This window comes from Scyliorhinus torazame, chromosome 18 (genome assembly GCF_047496885.1).
Source record: "Scyliorhinus torazame isolate Kashiwa2021f chromosome 18, sScyTor2.1, whole genome shotgun sequence".
Taxonomy (NCBI): Eukaryota; Metazoa; Chordata; class Chondrichthyes; order Carcharhiniformes; family Scyliorhinidae; genus Scyliorhinus; species Scyliorhinus torazame.
The window spans coordinates 125,107,302-125,127,309 of NC_092724.1; the positions used below are offsets into that span (position 1 = coordinate 125,107,302).

The 20,008-nt window shown below is 44.9% G+C and overlaps 1 protein-coding gene across 6 annotated transcripts in view; it reads left to right on the top strand.

Annotated features, from left to right (window-relative positions):
• The window catches only part of LOC140395489 (septin-9-like), a 397,275-nt gene that overhangs the window by 298,948 nt on the left and 78,319 nt on the right, over positions 1-20,008 (top strand). For all 6 annotated transcript variants that reach the window (XM_072483289.1, XM_072483292.1, XM_072483293.1 and 3 more), the window contains one exon: positions 15,567-15,755. In XM_072483289.1, coding sequence (XP_072339390.1) covers positions 15,567-15,755 — 189 coding nt within the window. The remainder of the gene's footprint in view (positions 1-15,566; positions 15,756-20,008) is intronic.

Here is a 20,008-nt window from a genome sequence, read left to right on the forward strand (position 1 = left end):
TGTGAGCGACCTTCCCCTGCAGGATAATGAGAGCTGGATGTCTGGTAGGTCAGAGGTTGATGACAGTGGGCACTGCACCTAAGCTGGGAGGGGTTCTGATGAGGAGTGCTGGGGGGAATTTGAGGAGATTGGGTGCTGAGAACCTGCGAGGTAGCGGCATGTAGGTTACAGGTGATATTCCGGGAAGTGATGGAAGGGAGGAGACGGGGAGAACTTGCCCTTGCTGATCATAGTAGGTCATTCATCTTTTTCCTACATTGCACACCGGTCCTCTAGATCAGGCTGCTGGCATTAACCAGTGCTGCTACCTTCTCCCTGGCGGAATTTGTCACCTTGCTGGAGGGCCTCCCGTCAGCCCGAGGGTATATTGTGGCCAGCCTCTCCTCTACGACATCCAGCAGATGGCTGAGGGCCCCCTCCGTAAATCCAGGAGCTGGTTTCCTTACTGCCATCCTCCTGGTTTGAATCAGAGCAAATGTTGTGGAGCTGTTTAAATACAGCGTCTCCTTCATTGAAGTGCTCAGATGACCCCCAGGGACGAGCGAATCAGATGCTTTGCACCACCGATGTGGCGTCTTTCATGTGACGACATTTTCTTTCCGAGTGCCAGACGATTGCGATCCAGATCGCGCCGCCGGAGCCGATAGAAATCGCACCGGTTTTCTCGCCGAAAATTAGTCTTTGTCATTATTTTAAAAAGAAAATTCCGCCGTTGCAGTGAAGAAGCCCCATCACAGCCATAACTCACCCCATGTTTATAATGTCCAAACCAAAAGATGTAACGGTGGTCTCTAATGATTTTTTAAAAAAATATTTCCGGGATTTGGGTGTCGCTGGCTATGCCAGCATTTATTGTCCATCCATAATTGCCCTTTAGAAGGTGATGGTGAGCTGCCTGCTTGAACCGTTGCAGTCTCCGTGGAGAAATGGGTTTGTAGAAGCAACCTTGTGACCTGTTTGTGAATGTGCCTGTCATGATGAGACAGTTTGAAATTGTGTGCAAGATGCGGGAAGGCGGGAGCTCCAGTCACGTTGCGCATCGAGAGGTGTGGTGCAGTAATTGTAAGGAATGAAAGGGTTTGATGTGGCTTCTTTTGAGTAGTTAAGCTACAGGTGGTGCAGATGCGAGGAGTAATTGAGTTGAGAGGAACAATTTGAGGTGAGAGGAACAATTTAGCTTGACCCAGTCTAATGAGGTTATCGAGGCATTGCAGCTTGAAACCCCATGCACACATTGCTTTGGAGACAGCTTTTTGCACTGCCCTGAAGGTGCTGCACAGAGGGTGGCAGGATTTCCCTTATCTTATTGATGATCTGGACCATGGCCTTTACTGCTGTCCCTGAGTATTTGGAACCTCTCCCTGGAGCTCATGGAGCCATTTAATAGCTTACAGAGGGTTTCCTGATAGCTGCAGTCATGGTTCGTCTATCTTTTAAGATTGCCTTTAAGTAGTGCCAGAAATGCAAGATTTTCTGCCCCTCCAAATAGGGGGAGATGTTGGTGCAGTGATAATGTCCCTGGATGTGTAATGAGTTCAAATCCTGCCATGGCAACTGGTGGAATTTAAGTTCAATTTAGACGTCTGGAATATAAAGCTAGTCTCCGTGTTGGAGACCATGAAACTTTCATCAGGCACCCTTACCCAGTCTGTGACTCCCAGCAACAGCAATGTGGTTCACCGACAGGGGTGGTCAACAGACGCTGGCGCTTGTTCAACAATACCCTCGTCCCGTGAATTAACAAAAATAGTTACACAACCAATAAGCAGCATGCGGAATGTTGGCTGCCCACTGATTAATTTCACTGAGATTCCAGCTCCACTTCAATTGTGCATGTAGCCACGTGAACAGGCACACAAAACGTACACCTTTGAATGCCTAAGCTGGATTTCTCCGTATCTGGTTCATAACCTGTACTTGAACAATACCTCCGGTTAAAACCGCTCGAGCAGCAAAGGCAAAAAATTCAAAGTTTAGTAATTTTTGTGTTCTATACATTTACACAGTTTAATTGGTATCTGTACCATTGCAACGGGGTGGCAGGGTGGAATTGGATGATAAATGCAACGTAAGTAGCTTTTGCTTGATTTAAAATGACAGGCAAAATTACTTGGCAGCTCTACATTTGGGTAATAGATTGAAGCAATCTGTGCTATCAGTGGTAATTGAGCTTCTTCAGTAATGAAGCTTGGAGCAGTCACAGACCATGTGAATACTTTAACTTCTTGATAACCGAGGTGGGTGACTTTGATTGTCGACATATGCTTAAATGTAAGTGCAGTGACGATTGGACGTGTGCCCAAGAATACAAAGAAAATTGCTTGAAACCAACAAGGGCCGCATTACATAGATCATTTAACAAAAATGGCCTGCTTGAGTTCACAAGTTCAGAAGTTGTCCCCCATCCATTTACCGAAGCCCTCTTCACTTGTTTGCCAAATAATGGGCTATTTGACCAAACAATGGCTCGGGGTCTTTAATTCAATAAATTACTGCTGCAATCTGTGCTGAATTGTTATGCCAGAGTGCGGTTGCTAACCCAAGGATTAAATCCTATTTGTTCCGTGTGAAAGTACACCGGTCTTTTTCCCCTCCTATTTGTTGCCTGCCTCAGAAGGTGCTCTCTTGCTGGATACTGTTCCATGAATGCAGACAGCAGTTCAGGGCCTCTCCCAAGTGCAAGTGGCATTTCTTCATGTGTGGGCCTGGACCGTGAGTGTTGGCATTACTTTTTGCATAATATACATGTGTCCGTATATCAAAGCGTTCCTCTGAATTTTAAGATACCGTGCAAGCTAATTTGAACAAATTTCGATTTTCTTGCTTTGGTTAGTTGAGGGTGATTGTTATGGCCATGTGCAATACAAAGATAGCATTAGATGTGGGCAGATAGAGGGATACGTCGAGAGAAGAAAGGACTTGCACTTGATCCACATATTTTTGCTGTTCAGGTTTGCGTGACTGGTAAAAGCTGTTCATTATTGTGCACCCATGTGAACGTAGCGCTGTGGTTGCTGTTCTCGCCATCTATTTCTTCACGCACTATGGACGGAGGAAGTTATTCAGTTTTCACAAAAGAATGACTTAAAATGAATTCAAGGAAAGAAATTGGAGAAGATAACATTGACTGTAAGAATTCCTTTCAGTCTCATGCCTTGGAAGCTAACCTTGGGTTTAATTGTATACTGCCAGAGCGGATGCATTTTTTGGGGCATTGAGCAAAGCCCAGGTGGTATGCATGGAATTGAGACTGAATTTGTTGAAGGGCTGAAAGTTACAAATGCAACCAGCCTCTGGCGTTTCGAGGTTCGAAAACATGGCATTCTGATGATTTTACAAGCTTGGTGATTACATTTCTAAGTATGTTTACCATGTGTGCAATATTTTCTGCTATATTTCAATTTTAATACAGTTCATTTCCTTGCATTTTCACCTCCTAAAGATTCCTATTTCTGATGCCCTTTTGTGTAGAGAGGCCAGGCTTCTGGTTTTATACCAGACAGTCCAATCTTTAGCTCGTCTTGCCACTGCCTGGCACCAGACGATTTCACTTCTAGTATTATGACCCATAATCTGCTTATCTTAGTAAAGCATTGGCAAGAGCCCCTGTTCTTTCCATTCCTCATCCGCAGCAGCCTCAATGTGGCAGCGACACAAAGATCAGGTTTGCTTTAATCTTTTCCCCAACCCCCCCCAATTCCATTGTTATTCCAATGGTGCAGAATCCTCATATGTGATGTCACCCCTGTATGATCTGATATCACATGGTAACATCATCCTGTGATGTCACCTGACACGTGTTGAGAAGGTGTCCAGTTTTAGTGAACTCTGACACTGGCCACCTGACCTTCGTGGCTTTTCCTTATCCTACTTCTCTAGTTTGTTTCAGTGCTCTAATCTTCTCCAATCCCTTGAGCTCTTCATTCTCTGTACATTCCATGACTTTACCCAGCAGACCTTCAGCTTCCAAGGCCAGTGCTCTTTAGCGTTCTCCCCCGAGACCTATTTTCATTCCTAATCGATCCTTAAAACCTACTTCTATGACCAAATTGTTGGCCATGCCTTCTAATATGCGATACTTTGGCGAGTACCCATTTCTTTCCCATACATTTTTGCAAAGCACTTGGATAATAAAGGTGCTATTGAAATACAAATGGTTTCTGTTGCGATACCTGGAGTGCAGATTGAAATGTATGAAAATGCTGGAAGTGCCTTCAGAATAGATATTAAATTGGTGCAAAACATCCTCAAGACTAAAGTGAAGTGCAGGGTAGTTCTTTGGACCTTCTGGGCAAAATCAACCAGCATCAGTTTAAAATGAAAACAAAACATCTAAAGCAAGTAAGGTCTGAAACCAGCTGTCCAATAACTGGGAGTTCAATTTTAATTGAGTAAAATAAAATGTGTAACTTGACAATTTAAATAGGCACTGCATTGACGCAGTGCGGCATCTGACTAAGCTATCCATGTCACCTCTTGTGTGTCAATTTGTGCGCTTCACGCAACCTTAACCCCAAACAACCCAGCTGGGCCTTGAATCGTCCACGGCTCGAACTGCCTCAACCTGAAATCTGGCAAGGGCCACAATCTGGCAGGGCCTCGGTCCCGTGTTTGGCGGTTTTGAGACACATTACCTGTAGAAATACTCACTACCTGGGAATACTCAGCAGATCAGGCATCACCTGTGGAGAGAAAAACAGAATTCATGGGCGGGATTTTTCTGCCATGTCTGCCCGGCAACCGGAAATTCCCGCCCCAGGTCAGTGGACCTTTACATGTTCCGTCCGTGGCAATCTTGCACGGCCGAAGAATCCAGCCGCATGGTTTTAGGTTGATAGCCTTTTGCCAGAAAATAAATTCTGTTCATTCTTTGCTATTTGTAAAATATCTCTGTGCACACATCGCCCGCTATGTTTCCAACATTATAACTGGGACATTATGAAACATCAGTACCGAAGTGCCATTGGTTGTGATGTGCTTTGGGATGCTTAGAGCTCAAGCTCTATAATTGAAAGTTTGTTCTTTAGACAGGAAGAGATTTCAAAATGGGAGTTGGTGCAACCAAATATTATATGGTCATTCCGCTCTTCAGAATCTGGTCTACTTATTTTACCCTTTTTGAAATTACTCAACCCTGAACAGGGATATATCAGTTCTGCAAGTGGACCTGTTGGACAAATTATCAAGTAGTCTGAGTTGAAGTTTCTGGATGGTTAGATACAGGATAAAAATCTGCATTGTTCCAGCAAAATAATTTAATGCCAGACCTATAAGAGCATTCTGTGATACAACAGGTGATATATCTATTTTCTGTAGCGTCTATCCTTCTAGACAGGAGCTTTCCCCAGGCAAGAGGAGTTGGATTTTAGTGGCAACTAACCCCCTGAAATTGAAGTCCGGTCAGGATCCCACACTCTTCCAGGTTTCTGCAGGTTGGGATTGAAGGCAGTGTGGAACCTCCTTCCCAGTGGAACAGGGGCCATGTATTGCACTCCATACGTGCAGTGCTAAGTCCCACGCTCCGACTTTTCCAGCATTCTACTGCACAGCACGTCACAAGACAAGACATCGTGTATCTCCACTCATTCCCATCCAATCAGCCATCACTCACACTCATTCCCAGCCTATATCCCTCTTGCACCTATGCCTCACCATCACCATGCATTGCCAGTCACTGTAGGATATCAGAGTGTTCAAAATGGCTTGTGGAGTGGAGGGAAGAGTAACATTTAGTGATGGTGAGGCATGGGTGCAAGAGGGATATAGGCTGGGAATGAGTGCGAGTGATGGCTGATTGGGTGGGAATAGGCGACGCCTGGAGATTGAGATGGGAATGAGTGGAGATACACGGTGTCTTGCCTTGTGACGTGCTGTGCAGTAGAACACTGGGAAAGTCGGAGCGTGGGACTTGGCACTGCAAGTATGTCGCTTCTCAATCTGTCAATGCTCTCTGATGGCCTGCATCCTCCTACTTCATTGTCCCTGGGTTAGAGGGACCACACTCCCTGCTGCTAACCCCCCTCTTCCACTTCTATCCACATCTGCTTGGTTGGAAAGGCTATCCTCTTTCCCACCCCCCCCCCCCCCCCCCCACCCATCTGAGGGTGAGCTCATCTCAATACAGCCCCTCAGATCTCACAGGAGGACCCTAGGTAGGTGTGAGAGACCCAGGAGTCAGCTTTCCCAGTTCATTTTTGGTTGCTGCATCCTCAAAAATCCAAACCTTGATACCTTGTGGCCACTGTCGGGATCCTTTTTAATTAGAAATTCTTGCTGCAACAGAATGGACCATTATCCCTCCCACTTTCTGCATGAAGTGGGTTGCAAATGCTGTGGCTGAATTGAAGAGTCACAGCTAAGCTCACCCATTCATGTCATACTATAGTTGTATAGAACGTTGGTAAGGCTGCACTTGGAATATTGTGCACAATTCAGGTCACCACACTAACAGAAGGATGTGGACTCTTTGGAGAGGGTGCAGAGTAGGTTTACCAGGATGTTGTTGCCTGGTCTGGAGGGTGTTAGCTATGCAGAGAGGCTGAATAGACTCGGACTGTTTTCATTAGAATGACGGAGGTTGAGGGGTGACCTGATAGAGGTCCACAAGATTATGGGGGCATGGATAGAGTGAATGGGCAGGCACTCTTTCCCAGGGTGGAGGGGTCAGCCACCAGGAGGCATATGTTTAATGTCCATGGGGCAATGTTTAGAGGAGATGTACGAGGCAGTTTATTTACACAGAGGGTGGTGAGTGCCTGGAATGCGTTGCCAGGGGAGGTTGTGGAAGCAGATACATTAACGGCGTTCAAAAGGCATCTCAACAAATACATGGATAGGATGGGTATCGAGGGATAAGGCACTAGGAAGTGCTGAGGGTTTTGGGCAAGGGTGAAGGGTGGTATCATGACCGGTACAGGCTTGGAGGGCCGAAGGACCTGTTCCTGTGCTGTATTAATCTTTGTTCATTCAGGCTTCTGACCCGAAAGTGGTCCCAATCTTTTGGGAGGGACTAAGTGCAAAGGATTTCGCTCATAATCTCTGTCAAATCGTTCGAATATTAGTACATGCGACAGTGTTTTGCACATGCACTCATGCCTCATAGTAGAACCAGGTAGAATTGGTTTAATCTCATTTAAGGTGTTTTTGCACTGGTATAGTGGGGGCACGTGTACCTTTAGCTCCTGGTGCAGACTTGTGCCCAGCGACAACCTAAATGAAAACTTAAGGGGGCTATTAATGCATTTTTAAAAAAAATGAATATCCTTGTTGTCTGTCTCAGTGACTCGAACCTAACACTAAATTTTCTGCTTCAAACATAACACTGAATTTTCTGCTTCAGATGGTCATGTCACCAATTAATGTATGCGCCTTGCTGAGGCTAGTACAGATTCATTGATTTGAAAGGCAAGATTTCACCTGATTTCTCTGCACTGATTTCAAAGCGGCACGGTGGCACAGTGGTTAGCACTACTGCCTCACAGCACCAAGGACCTGGGTTCAATTCCAGCTTCAGGTGACTGTCTATGTGGAGTTTGCACGTTCTTCCCGTGTCTACGTGGGTTTCCTCCGGGTGCTCCGGTTTCCTCCCACATTCCAAAGATGTGCAGGTTAGGCGCATTGGCCATGCTAAATTGTCGCTTAGTGTTACTGGGTTGCAGGGATAAGGTGTGGCGTGTGCAAGGATAGGATGCTCTTTCAGAGGGTCAGTGCAGACTTGATGGGCCAAATCGCCTCTGCACTGTAGGGATTCTATGATTCAATGATTCTATGAAAGCTAGACTCCAGAAATGCAAGCAGTCTTCCAGTGTACTGTACAATCATGTCCCCGAGAAATAAGGCCATTACACCATTTAGCATAGACTAGATCCTAACTTGGCTTTAGGTGTTAAAAGACAGGATTGTATTAAGTACCTTTAGTGTTATATCCCCTCCATTAAACAATGACTGGTACTGCAAAGCTGGCAGCTTTTCACAATTATACTCAAATAATTTAAGTGATCATTGTGTCCATTTCTGAAAACTGTTCCTTGGAACTGGTCAAATTGACTGTTTGAAAATAATTTGGCAGGTAAATAGATGCTGCAGTTAAAACTGCTCTACAACTAAAAGTCATCATCGCACTTAATTGACAAAAAAAACACTCTTGTTATTTTTTGAAATGTGTGATACAAGCTTATTTTAGCAACAGTTTAACTTGTTGTTGGTCCATGTTTGTCATGAGATTTCAGCTCCATGGTTCAGCGGGCTGGAAACTATGCAAGTGGTTTCCATCCTCCACATTCACTGTCTCCACTGTGGCTCAGTCGTGTGAGCTGAAGATTTGTGAATTTTGTTTCGTAATCATTCACGGTGGAGCAGTGGTTAGCACTGCTGCTTCATGGCGCCAAGGACCCGGGTTCGATCCTGGCGCAAGGTCACTGTCCGCGTGGAGTTTGTACATTCTCCCCGTGTCTGCAAAGTTGTGCAGGGTAGGTGGCGTGACCATGCTAAATTGCCCCTTAATTAGAAACATTCTAAAAAAGAAGTTCCAGATGGTAATTTGGAGACAACAAGCAGAAGCCGAAAGGAAGAGTCTCTATTATAGTCACCTGGGCCACCTTCTAATGCTAATATCGTGGTACTCGCAAAGTCAAATGTAGGTTATTTTTGTATTCTTTTGGGAATGCCCTGTGGTGGGGTGGCTGGAAGGGAAACTGTTTTTTTCAGCACATCAAAGAACACTCCATTTTTACTTTGTAGTCACCACCTCTAAAACTGTATATAAGCAATGTCGTCAAAATGGTTGAAAATCATTCAAATTTCATATATTGAGGAAATAGGCACCACATATCCTTGTGTTTTTGTAACTTGCATGTGCAGAAGATGAGAGTTTAGAGAAGACTGAGAGGGCTGTGCCATATTCAGTGCCGAAATGCCATGACTCCTCTGAGTGTGTTGTGGAAACTTCATGACACTTGCTCAAGTAAAGGATGGGTGGAAGTGGTCAACAAAGGTGCTTGGGGTATAGGACTCTAGCTGATCAGCAGGTACAAAACAGGATGGCGGTCAGTGGTGGGAGATTGGCTATTCTTTCCAGGTTGTGCACATTGAGGCTTTGTGGTAACAACAAAGGCTCAAAGATATGCAGATGCCGAATCAAACTTCCGGCAAACAGGATTGTAAAATTTTCATAGCTTCCTTGACATTGCACACTTTCACTGATCCCACGCAAAACAGGCCGAACACCTAAAACCGGTTTAATTAATTATTTACCGCACAACGCTTAAGCTTCTGACCATATTGCTCCCATGCTCATAGATACATTTCTCGCATATATGTAAAATACTATGGGGTTTAGCAGAACTAATTTAATAAAATGTATCAATACAGTCAGTGTTTAAAATAGTTTGTTTGGAATATTAGGAATTGCTCGAGCTTCACTTAAACCAAAATGTTGTCCTAAAGCACCACTTGAGATGCAGAATCTCTAAAATTACTGGTAAATACTGAACTTGCACATTCGGTACTCTGTCTGAATTTTTTCTCTGACTGCAATCTCAAAACGCATACTATCTTGATTGATTACTTGCATTGTAAAGTGGGTAATGATTACTCCGGTATTAATGCCCCTTTGTTCATTCTTTGGAACTGTGCACACGATTTGGAACGAGTAGGTGTGGCTTTTATTTTATGCCAAAGTTGAAGAGCCTAGCGACCAGGGTTTGGTAAGTGTGAACGTGTCTGCTTGATAATTTTTCTAACAAATGTATCTGTGTACATCGTGGACCCTATTCCTTGAAACATGCAGGGGACTGCAAAAAGTGTGTCATATTAAGGGATAATAGTACTATTTGCTGGCAGCCTTGACTTGTGGATTCTCTCATTCTATAATCGAGAGAAATGAATTTGCAACAATTCCTGACACTGTTTTGTTCAGTTATTACCCACAATGTGTCAGCTGCAGGCTAGTTGCAAGTTATTCAAAACTTCTTGTAATTTGTGTTTCAGCATCTGCTCAAAGTTAACAGCTAAAATATTATTTTGGGGTTCACCCTGTATTTAAATTACTCTGACTGAACCGTAATCCATGACAGGTCGTTTCCCATCACCTCCTTGGAAATGTAATAGATCTCAGTTTGCAAAGGAGTCACTTGTTCCATCCCACTTCACACTACTTGAGACATACTTCAAATGCTTTGCCTTTTTCATGAATGTGTCAGCAGGACTGTGCAAAGCAAATGTCCAGTGTTCTGACTGTTTTATATTCTTGAAGGCTAACAGTCGCCTGTGTTGTTCTTACTCATTAGTAATAATTTAGAATTATGGTTAGTGTTCCCTGCTTATATGGGAGGAGAATGAGAGGGATGCATTAAGAGTAGGCGTGTTAAATCAGAACACTGAAATTGAAGGCTTGAAAATTCAACTCGAAGCATAAAATATTGAGATCAATGAGGAGAAGAAAAAACATCCTCCGTAATGGAGGGACCTGCATATCTCTTGATCAGCCTTGTTCCTCCTATGACTGGATATGTATCCCATACCCATGAAGGCCTACTCCATTTTTTATGAGCCCGTGCAATGCTGAGACCAACGAGGGTCACCAGGAAAAACGTTTCAATAGCTGGAATCCTATCCGTTTTGGTCAGGTGAGAAGGGAAAGAATAGCTCTCCTTTTTTTTAAAAAACGAGATTGTTTATTGTACTTAACATCCAGTTGAAATAAAAATGGCCAACACTCACACACATGTATTCCATGCGCACATCCAAGTAAGTTGAAGTGGAGAATAGGTTAAGCAGTTTAAAAGTCCAAAGCAAAAACTCTAGTTGTATACGGGTCCAGTACGTTTGATGTCTTGGGTCAATGATCTCTCCGAATTCTGCAACGGGGCACTTTGAAGATGTTGATGGGCAATTTCTGTTTGATCTCCTGGAGTCAGCAGCTGCTGGGTTGGTTTTTAGGTGCTGCTCACAACATATAGCTGGCAAAACAACAGGTAGGGCGCAAGCTTCCAGGATGGATGGCAAGCGAGAGATTGTCCACTTACAGTCCACCTTCTCCTGCATCTTCTATTCTGACTGGCCTGGAGAGAAACCGTTTTGTGAACACCAAAGGGGGTTGGTTGACATATCAGACGATCACCTCTCACCAACTAATCTGTTATTTAAAGATGGTCATAGCAAGTTGATTCCAGGTCCATGGTTTAGACATGATTAGATTATGGCTGGAAGAGTTCATTGGATCATTGTCCGAAGTGATTGCATCTATTGAGTTGTTCCACATGGCGCTGAATAACCAGTTGCTGTCTGGATGTTATGTGAGTGGGTTAGGGGTGGACCATTCAAATTCCTCTAAGGTGATTGTCTCTGATGGGTTCTTCTGCACAGCCTGAGTCCACTCTACTCCATCTTAATAGTTTGGCAATTTGTAGGGTACAGTTATGCAACTGTTAAGCCATCTTCAAAGCTACTGTTTTGTTATCAAAATGCTGTTATTTAGTCATTTAAAACGCAACCAGTAGTTTCGGCCCAATAAATAAATAGTCATGTTTGATACCTGATGCATAGGAAGATGTTTGTAGTTGTTGAGACCAATCATTATAATCTAGGATACAATTGAAAGAATGATCCTCGGTGCAATGGGATCAGCCCAGGCACCTTTATCTGTTCCATCAAGACCTCATTCTATCGAAGGGTCAGCTGTTTTACAATTTAATAATGTTTATCTCGATTCGCGACTCCAATAATGAAGCTGCCTATGCCATCCTGCAGCAGTAACTGGATGACACCCTAACTTGGGCTGACAAGTGACAGGTAACAATTGTGCCATCAAAATGCCTGATAATAACCATCCCCACAGGAGAAGATCCAGTCACCTTCCCATGGCCTTCAGTGGCACCAATCTTTAGCATCCCCTACCATCAACAAAATGGAAGGTCTCGACTGACCAGAAGCATAACCAGACCAGCTATTTCCACATCATGTGTATGAGGCAGGGCAGAGACTGGCTATGGAAATCAATCATTTACCTCTTGACCACTCATACCCTCAACACCATCTGTAAGGCTCATATAGCCAAATCATGATGGAATGGGCACTACTCATCTGACTAATTGCAGCTGCAGCAACGTTTGAGGAGCTCAATATTGTTTAGAAAAGAGCCATTTACTTGATTGATGCCCATTTGCTCGACTTAGTGTGTGCTGTTTGCACTGACATATGATGGCCAGGTTTGCACTATTTATAGGTTGCACTGGAACAATTAACCAAAGTTACTTCTCACAGCACTGCCCAACTCCACCAAGGAGAGCAAAAAAAAAAGGATGATATTAGCATTTATAGAATATTTGCTCTAGGTTGTGCCATACCTTGGTGGGACGCAAATAGCAACTCTATTTCATCAATATTGCCTGCCCCTCCTTTTATTGGAAACTTTAACAAATTTAATTCCTGGTCTTTGTCTCTTTTATCGCTGTCAACCCATCTTTCTTTCTGCATATAATTTCATAGAATCCCTACAGTGCAGAAGGAAGCCATTCGGCCCAGCGAGTAATCACCGACCCTCTGAAAGAGCACCCTACCTATGTCCATTCCCCCGCTCCATCCTATAACCCCAGCTAACTGTTGGACTAAGGAACAGTTTTTGCATGGCCAAGCCACCTAACCTGTACATCTTTGGACTGCGGGAGGAAACCGGAGCACCCAGAAGAAACCCACGCAGACACTGGGAGACTGGGCAAACTCCACACAGGCAGTCACCCGAGGCTGGAATTGAACCCGGGTCCTTGACGCTTTAGGCGGCAGTGTTGGCCTTGCATTGGTTACCTATTCTGACTGGTTCAGACTTCACGTTCCTCTGTCAAGATTCTTAAATCTAATTGACGAAGTTGCTTGGCCTATTTGAGCAGGTCCCAGACCCCTGTAGAAGGAACTATGCCAAAGAGCTTTCTAATCACAATACCTTCCAATAGAAAAACCCACAGAAAGTCTCCGAGCCAGAGTAAATGAAATGGTTTGTGCCAATAAGTCACCACTGACTGCAAAATTCCGGCCTGGGTGTGGGGTGTGATTTACTGTTCTGATCAAAATATTTCCACTATCGTGTTAACTGCAAGATTGTACAGACGTCACGTAACTTCACCAGAAAGGAAAGAATTTCATCCACAAAAGATCTTTCCATTCTCTTTGTGCGCCTAACGGTTAATGAGGCCGACGAAGCACAACTTGTATCTCTTTCCGTGGCTTGTTTTGTAAGGGCTGGAGTAATGCTAGATAATTGTGCCCTCTTGTTTTGTGTACAGTGAAAGACTTCCAAGTCATTTCAAGCCATTGTCAAACAGAAGCTTTTATAAATAGTTTGATTTTATGAAACTTCAATCTGGAAAGTGCTCAGGTGTTAAGCAACCTGATTTTAACTTTTTCTTTTTGGTGGGCAGCGTAGGGGGAGGAGGGAAAAATAGGAGAGGGGGAATATGGAGTAATGGCGAACCTGCAACCTTTTCTGAGATCCCTCGCTCAAGTGGTAATTGTATAATGTTTGCAGTGTAAAACCTGGCAAATCTCCTTGACTTTGCATTCTAATATTGTAACTAAAATGAACTATGGTGTCCAGGTAGCATTTTATTGGTGATTGAGATTGCAAAATAAATGACTTTTAGGGCGTGATCTTATGGAAACATTTGTGCCGGGATTTGCTGGGAGTTTTACCCCAGCTCTGTTGGTGAGTTCCCCACTGCTATGTAATCACACTTAGTCACTTTTTTGGGCCCTGGGGAGTTTCTCTCTGGTCAAGCCCACACCTAGAATTATTTTCATCACTGGGGAGCTGAACTCGCTGGCCGGACCAGCTCCTCCGAGATTGGGCCACGGTTTTTGAAAGGGTGCCCTGATCTCTAAGTGGGCTTGTGGGCGCCCCCCCCCCCACCTCTCCACGCATGGGCAGTGTCACCCACCCACCTATATGGGCATTATCCCACATTCCCCCAAGTAATGACACCCCACTATGGGTTCACTGAGGGCTCCCCTTTTCGGGCCCCCCCATTCCAGGACCCCCACCCTTCAACCCCCAACACGCTGGAGGCACTTTCATGCCCTCCCTGCGACCCTCCCAATCCTTTACACCTCCTCCATCCTCCTTTCATGGGCATGGCCCCCCTCCGGTTCTGATCTTTGGCTGTGCCACTATGGCACTGCCACCCTGGCAGTGGTCCTGCCAGCTTTGTAAAACCACCTGGCACCTCGGCAGTGCCAAGGTGGCAGTGTAGCATTGCCAAGATGCCCGCTTTCAAGGGGAGGGCCAGAGAGCAGCTGTCCCCTGTCCTTGACCACCCAGGGGCCTCCCATGGCCCTGAGGACCCCCAGGTGCTGTTCCTCCAGTTCAATGTTTGTGTGGACCAGTATTGAATGGCATAGATCTGGGGTCTCCCGATCTTTGCATTCTAATATTGTAACTAAAATGAACTATGGTGTCCAGGTAGCATTTTATTGGTGATATTTGGGCCTCTGGTAGTTTCTCTCCGCAGATGGCACACTCCTCGCAGATCAAGATGCCATCAGGGTCTGATCTCTGGAAGTGGCACCTAGGCACCTGGCTGTGTCTCCCTGGCACTTTGGCACTGCCCAGGTGCCAGAGGGAGTGCCAGGGTGCCACCCTGCCCAGTCCCCAAACCGAGGGTCTCTAATAACCTTGGAGATCCCCCCCCCTCCCCCCCCCCCCCCCCTCATGTGCCATTACAACTGCTCCAGGTTTGTGGAAACCTGCACTAAACGGTGCCCTGACGAGTTTCACAGGCGCGGCCATTAGGTCTCGGGCGCCAGGAGAATCCTGCAAATGCATATTTAAATGAGTTAAATGGCTCATTTAAATATGCTGATCTGGATCACACCCAGTGAGGGCGAGATCCAGATCGCAATGTCCTGCAAGACTCCGTTAAATCTCACCAGACATTTCAAGCATAGCAAATCTCACGAGAGACCTCTCACCAGATTCAAAGGCCTGGTCCCAATACCAAGTCGGGCGCGACGAGGCCGTTAAATCTTGACTGAAATCAAATTACATGCAACACATGGTTTTTGAGTACAGTTTCCTGAAGGTTGGTTTAAGTATTTTTGCATGTGCATGTGAAATGTTGATGGGTGGGAATTTCCACAGTGTGGAGGTGTTGCCATCAGAGGGAACAGCTGGAAAATCCCGCCACATATGTTCATCTTCACCCCTCTCTGTCTTCGTGGTTGATTTTGGAGTTATAAAATTGGATCAGTTTGATACTTGTTCTGTGCCAGCTCATCTCTTTCTTCGCTATTGTCAACCATTAGACTGCTTTGTTTGATTTTTCCCATTCCTGGGCCCATTAAATACAGAAAGAGCTCTAAAAGAACCTTCTGAGTTGTGTGTGCATGCATATACGTACCTATGTCCCTTGGATATCTGTCTCCAAGCGCTAAGACCCATTTTTGCACAGCCCTTACCTGCTGTGCCATTACTACGCTCATCACTCACTGATTAGTTCGTTTTAAAATTTGTAGCAGTGCAGTGATTGTTGCAGCAATAACTAAATCTGTTGTTTTTTCTCTCTTTCCCATACTGGTAGGTGCAGAAAGTAGCTCAATCAAAGCCAGCAATATGTCTGAACCTTATCGAGATACGAGCCAAAAGGAGCCCATTCAAAATGAGAAGCCAGGATATGAGCACTTTGGATATGTGGGCATTGACTCCATTCTGGAACAGATGCGGAGGAAAGCTATGAAACAAGGTTTTGAGTTCAATATAATGGTTGTAGGTAAGTTATCAAAGAACTAATCCGATGGTCTGATGATTTTGAATTTATCATGCAAACAAATGTTAGCGCACCTTCATGCTTCATTGGTTTAGCCTATACATAGAACATAGAAAAATACAGTACGGAACAGGCCCTTCGGCCCACGATGCTGTGCCGAACTTTTTTCCTAGATTAAGAACAAATTAATCTACATCCCATCATTCAACCGTAATCCATGTACCTATCCAATAGCCGCTTAAAGGTCCCTAATGTTTCCGACTCAACTACTTCCACAGGTAGCGCATTCCATGCCCCCACTACTCTCGGGGTAAAGAACCTACCTCTGACATCCCCCCTATATCTTCAACCATTCACCTTAAATGTATGTCCCCTTGTAATGGTTTGTTCCACCCAGGGAAAAAGTCTCTGACTGTCTACTCTATCTATTCCCCTGATCATCTTATAAACCTCTATCAAGTCGCCCCTCATCCTTCTCCGTTCTAATGAGAAAAGGCCTAGCACCCTCAACCTTTCCTCGTAAGACCTTCTTTCCATTCCAGGCAACATCCTGGTAAATCTCCTTTGCACCTTTTCCAAAGCTTCCACATCCTACAATGCAGAACACTTAAATGTCAGCGTCAGTTTGTATTATGCACACAAGTCAGTTTGTGTCATTTGCTTTTGAGGTACAACAGATTTGAAACTTGTTTGATTGAAACCAAACACCGCAATAAACAGTGATCTCGGGAGCAACCAGGTTAGCCAAACATTCGAAGAGCTTAGGCGAGAGCTATTCTTTCTTCCAACTGTTGCTCCTCTTTATTGCAAATCTTCGTCTGGAAGCCATATCTGGGTGAAAGAAGACTCCCTGTTGTAAACTTAGAAGGTGCAAGCCATGAAGCTACCACAAGTTGAATCTACGTTGGTCCTCATTGACATTAGTGTCGTTCTCAGCATGCCCTTGAAAATCTATATTGCGGCTGAATGTTAAGTTCTGATAGTAACTCTATACTAAGATCCAGGAAGCAGGTTTTGACTACTTCGACCCTCAAGTTTATTGTGTTCAGTAATCATTTCTCCGACAAAGCACAGTGCCACCTGTATCCCCTTTATATTTGGTGCAGTCTGTTAAACAATAAGTGCAGTCGATTGAACAATTAAAACCCCAATTCTAACTCAAGTAGGAACATTACCTCTTTCCTACTACTGAAGGTACCCCCAAGTAAATGTGAATTATTAGCTAGAATAGGATCCCCCTGCATTTTCCAATAAGTATATTCAAGGTCTCCTCTTGCTAATAAATTAGGCTATGTATTAGGATGCCCACTATCATAATTGGTTGGTTATCTCTTTGTTCAAGACAAGTGAGTTGAAAACAACAAACCTCCAGTAAGTCCATCAACCATACAATACCATCTATCAAAAGAATACCAGTGCTCTCTCAAAATTACTCTTTTAAAAAAAGAATTTAAAAAAATTTAGAGTACCCAATTCATTTTTTCCAAATAAGGGGCAATTTATCGTGGCCAATCCATCTACCCTGCACATCTTTGGGTTGTGTTGGCGAAACCCACACAAACAGGGGGAGAATGTGCAAACTCTACACGGACAGTGACCTTGGGCCGGGATTCGAACCCTGGTCCTCAGCGCCGCAGTCCAAGTGCTAACCACTCTGCCACGTGCCACCCTGTAAGTTACTCAGTTAAGGACAATTAGGGATGGGCAATAAATGCTCGCTCAGCCCAGAGATGCCTGTTATATTACTAAATCGTAATATAAATATTACTCTTTCGTCTTGCCGAGTTGTATTGAATTCTGATGAGAAATAGTCAAATCTTCCAGATGATGACAAAATGTTTATTGAGTAATATATAATAAACTAGTAAGTTGTTTCACTTCAATACTAAACTAGGAAAACAAGTTAGTAAGTTTAGATTAAATTAACAATTATAATAATACGCTACACTCTGATCTGATCACGTTTTCACTCTGGCTGTTCTCCACACACGTCTATCAAATGTTCTCCACCCACATCTATCCACACTCATCTATCAAAAGAATACCAGTGCTCTCTCAAAATTACTCTTTTTAAAAATAAAAAAACATTTTGAGTACCCAATTCATTTTTTCCAATTAAGGGGCAATTTACCGTGGCCAATCCACCTAGCCTGCACATCTTTGGGTGGTGGGAGCGAAATCCACGCAAACACGGGGAGAATGTGCAAACTCCACACGGGCAGTAACCCAGAGCCGGGATCGAACCTGGGACCTCGGCGCCGTGAGACTACCTGCACTACCGTGCTGCCCCTCAAAATTACTCTTAATTGATATTCCCACAAGATAATGATCGATGAAGGCAGTTGTTAATGGGCCATTTTGTTAATCCATCCAAAGATCTCTAAGGTGTCTCAATTGTAGCACCCAGTTGTTTCTGAAAGGATTTTGGGACGTTTTCCTCTGTTAATCAGTCTGGAAATTTATTCCACTCTTCAAACACTCCGCTTATGTGAAGAAACTAATTTGTCAAAAAATACACTTGCCAAGTTTGGTCTTGTGCTCCTTGTTCTTTGCCCACAGTTGAATTTAAAGTAATATTCTGGGTAAACTTTTCCATATCAATAACAATTTTGTATACATCTATAAGATCATCGCCTTTCCATGGTTTAAAAACTCCCAGTTGGTGCAATCTTTACTCATGACTCATATCCCAGATGGTGGGAATTAGCCTAGTGCCTGTTGATGGTACTGCCTTCGATGCTTGTTTGTCAGAGATCTGGGGCGGTATTCTCCAACCCTCCGCCGGGTCGGAGAATCGCCGGGTCTGGCGTGAATCCCGTCCCCGCCGGTAGCCGAATTCTCCGGCACCGGATATTCGGCGGGGGCGGGAATTATGCCGCGCCGGTCGGCGGTTCCCCCCCCGGCGATTCTACGGCCCGCGATGGGCTGAAGTCCCGCTGCAGGAATGCCTGTCCCGCCGGCGAGGATCAAACCACCTCTCTTACCGGCGGGACCTGGCGGCGCGGGCTCCGGGGTCCTGGGGGGGGGGGGGGACAGACGATCTGGCCCCGGGGGGTGCCCCCACGGTAGCCTGGCCCGCAATCGGGGCCCACCGATCGGCGGGCGGGCCTGTGCCGTGGGGGCACTCTTTTCCCTCCGCCTCTGCCACAGCATTTACCATGGCCGACGCAGAAGAGAACCCCCACCCCGCAACCGCTGACGCTCCCGCGCATGTGCGGACTCGTGCCGGCCGGCAGAGTCCTTTTGGCCCCGCTGTCGTGGCGCCAAAGGCCTTCCATGCCAGCCGGGGGAACCGGAAACCACTCCGGCGCGGGCCTAGCCCCTCAAGGCCCCTAAAGGTGCGGAGAAATCCGCACCTTTGGGGCGGCCCGACGCCGGTGTAGTTCCCGCCACTCCATCCCACCGGGACGCCCTGCCAGGTAGGGGAGAATCCCGCCCCTGAACTGCATGACTCTAGTTAGACGAGAAGACTACAAAGTTTGATTATCAGTTTCTGGTTTATGTTGCACTATTTTGGCTGCAGTTCAATATTCTTTTGGATATGCAAGAATATAAGATTGGATAAGACCAAGCCAAGCGAGTCCCACACAATGGTGGGTGGAGTATCATGACTAAACATTTCATACCTCAATATGCCCACCTTCCTTCTCCCCACCCTTCCCCAGCCATAGAATTTGCCGAGTAAGGCAAAAACATATTTAGCAGCCCACAGCCAATAAGGGAAACTGCTGATCCCACGGTGACTGCTGTTCATTAGGCCATCATTGAACAGAAAATCTTCACATGTACACGGGATAATCAATTCCATTATTTCACATTGAATTGAAGTGTGCCCAAGGAATCTGCAGATGCTGACCTCTGTTATTTTTGAATATAGACGTCATATTAGCTTGCTTTTAATCTTCTTGTATCTCTCCCAGTATCCAATGACTTCAAGATATTTGTCAATGCATCACAAATCTCTCCCCTACACTCATTCGGAACTATGGGATATGTATTATTTGTCCCAGGCGATTTGTTACTTTTTGGAAAAGGATAAAAAATAGATAGTCTTGCATTTATATAGAACTTTCCATGACCACTGGATATCTCAAAGCCATTAAGTCGTTTTGAAGTGTAGTCACTGTTGTAATATACAAAATGCAGCAGCCAATTTACACATGCAAAACTCCCATAAATCGTTATATGGTAATAACCAGATATTTTTTGTGCAATGTTTGAGAAACAAATATTGCCCAGGGCATCAGAGGCAACAT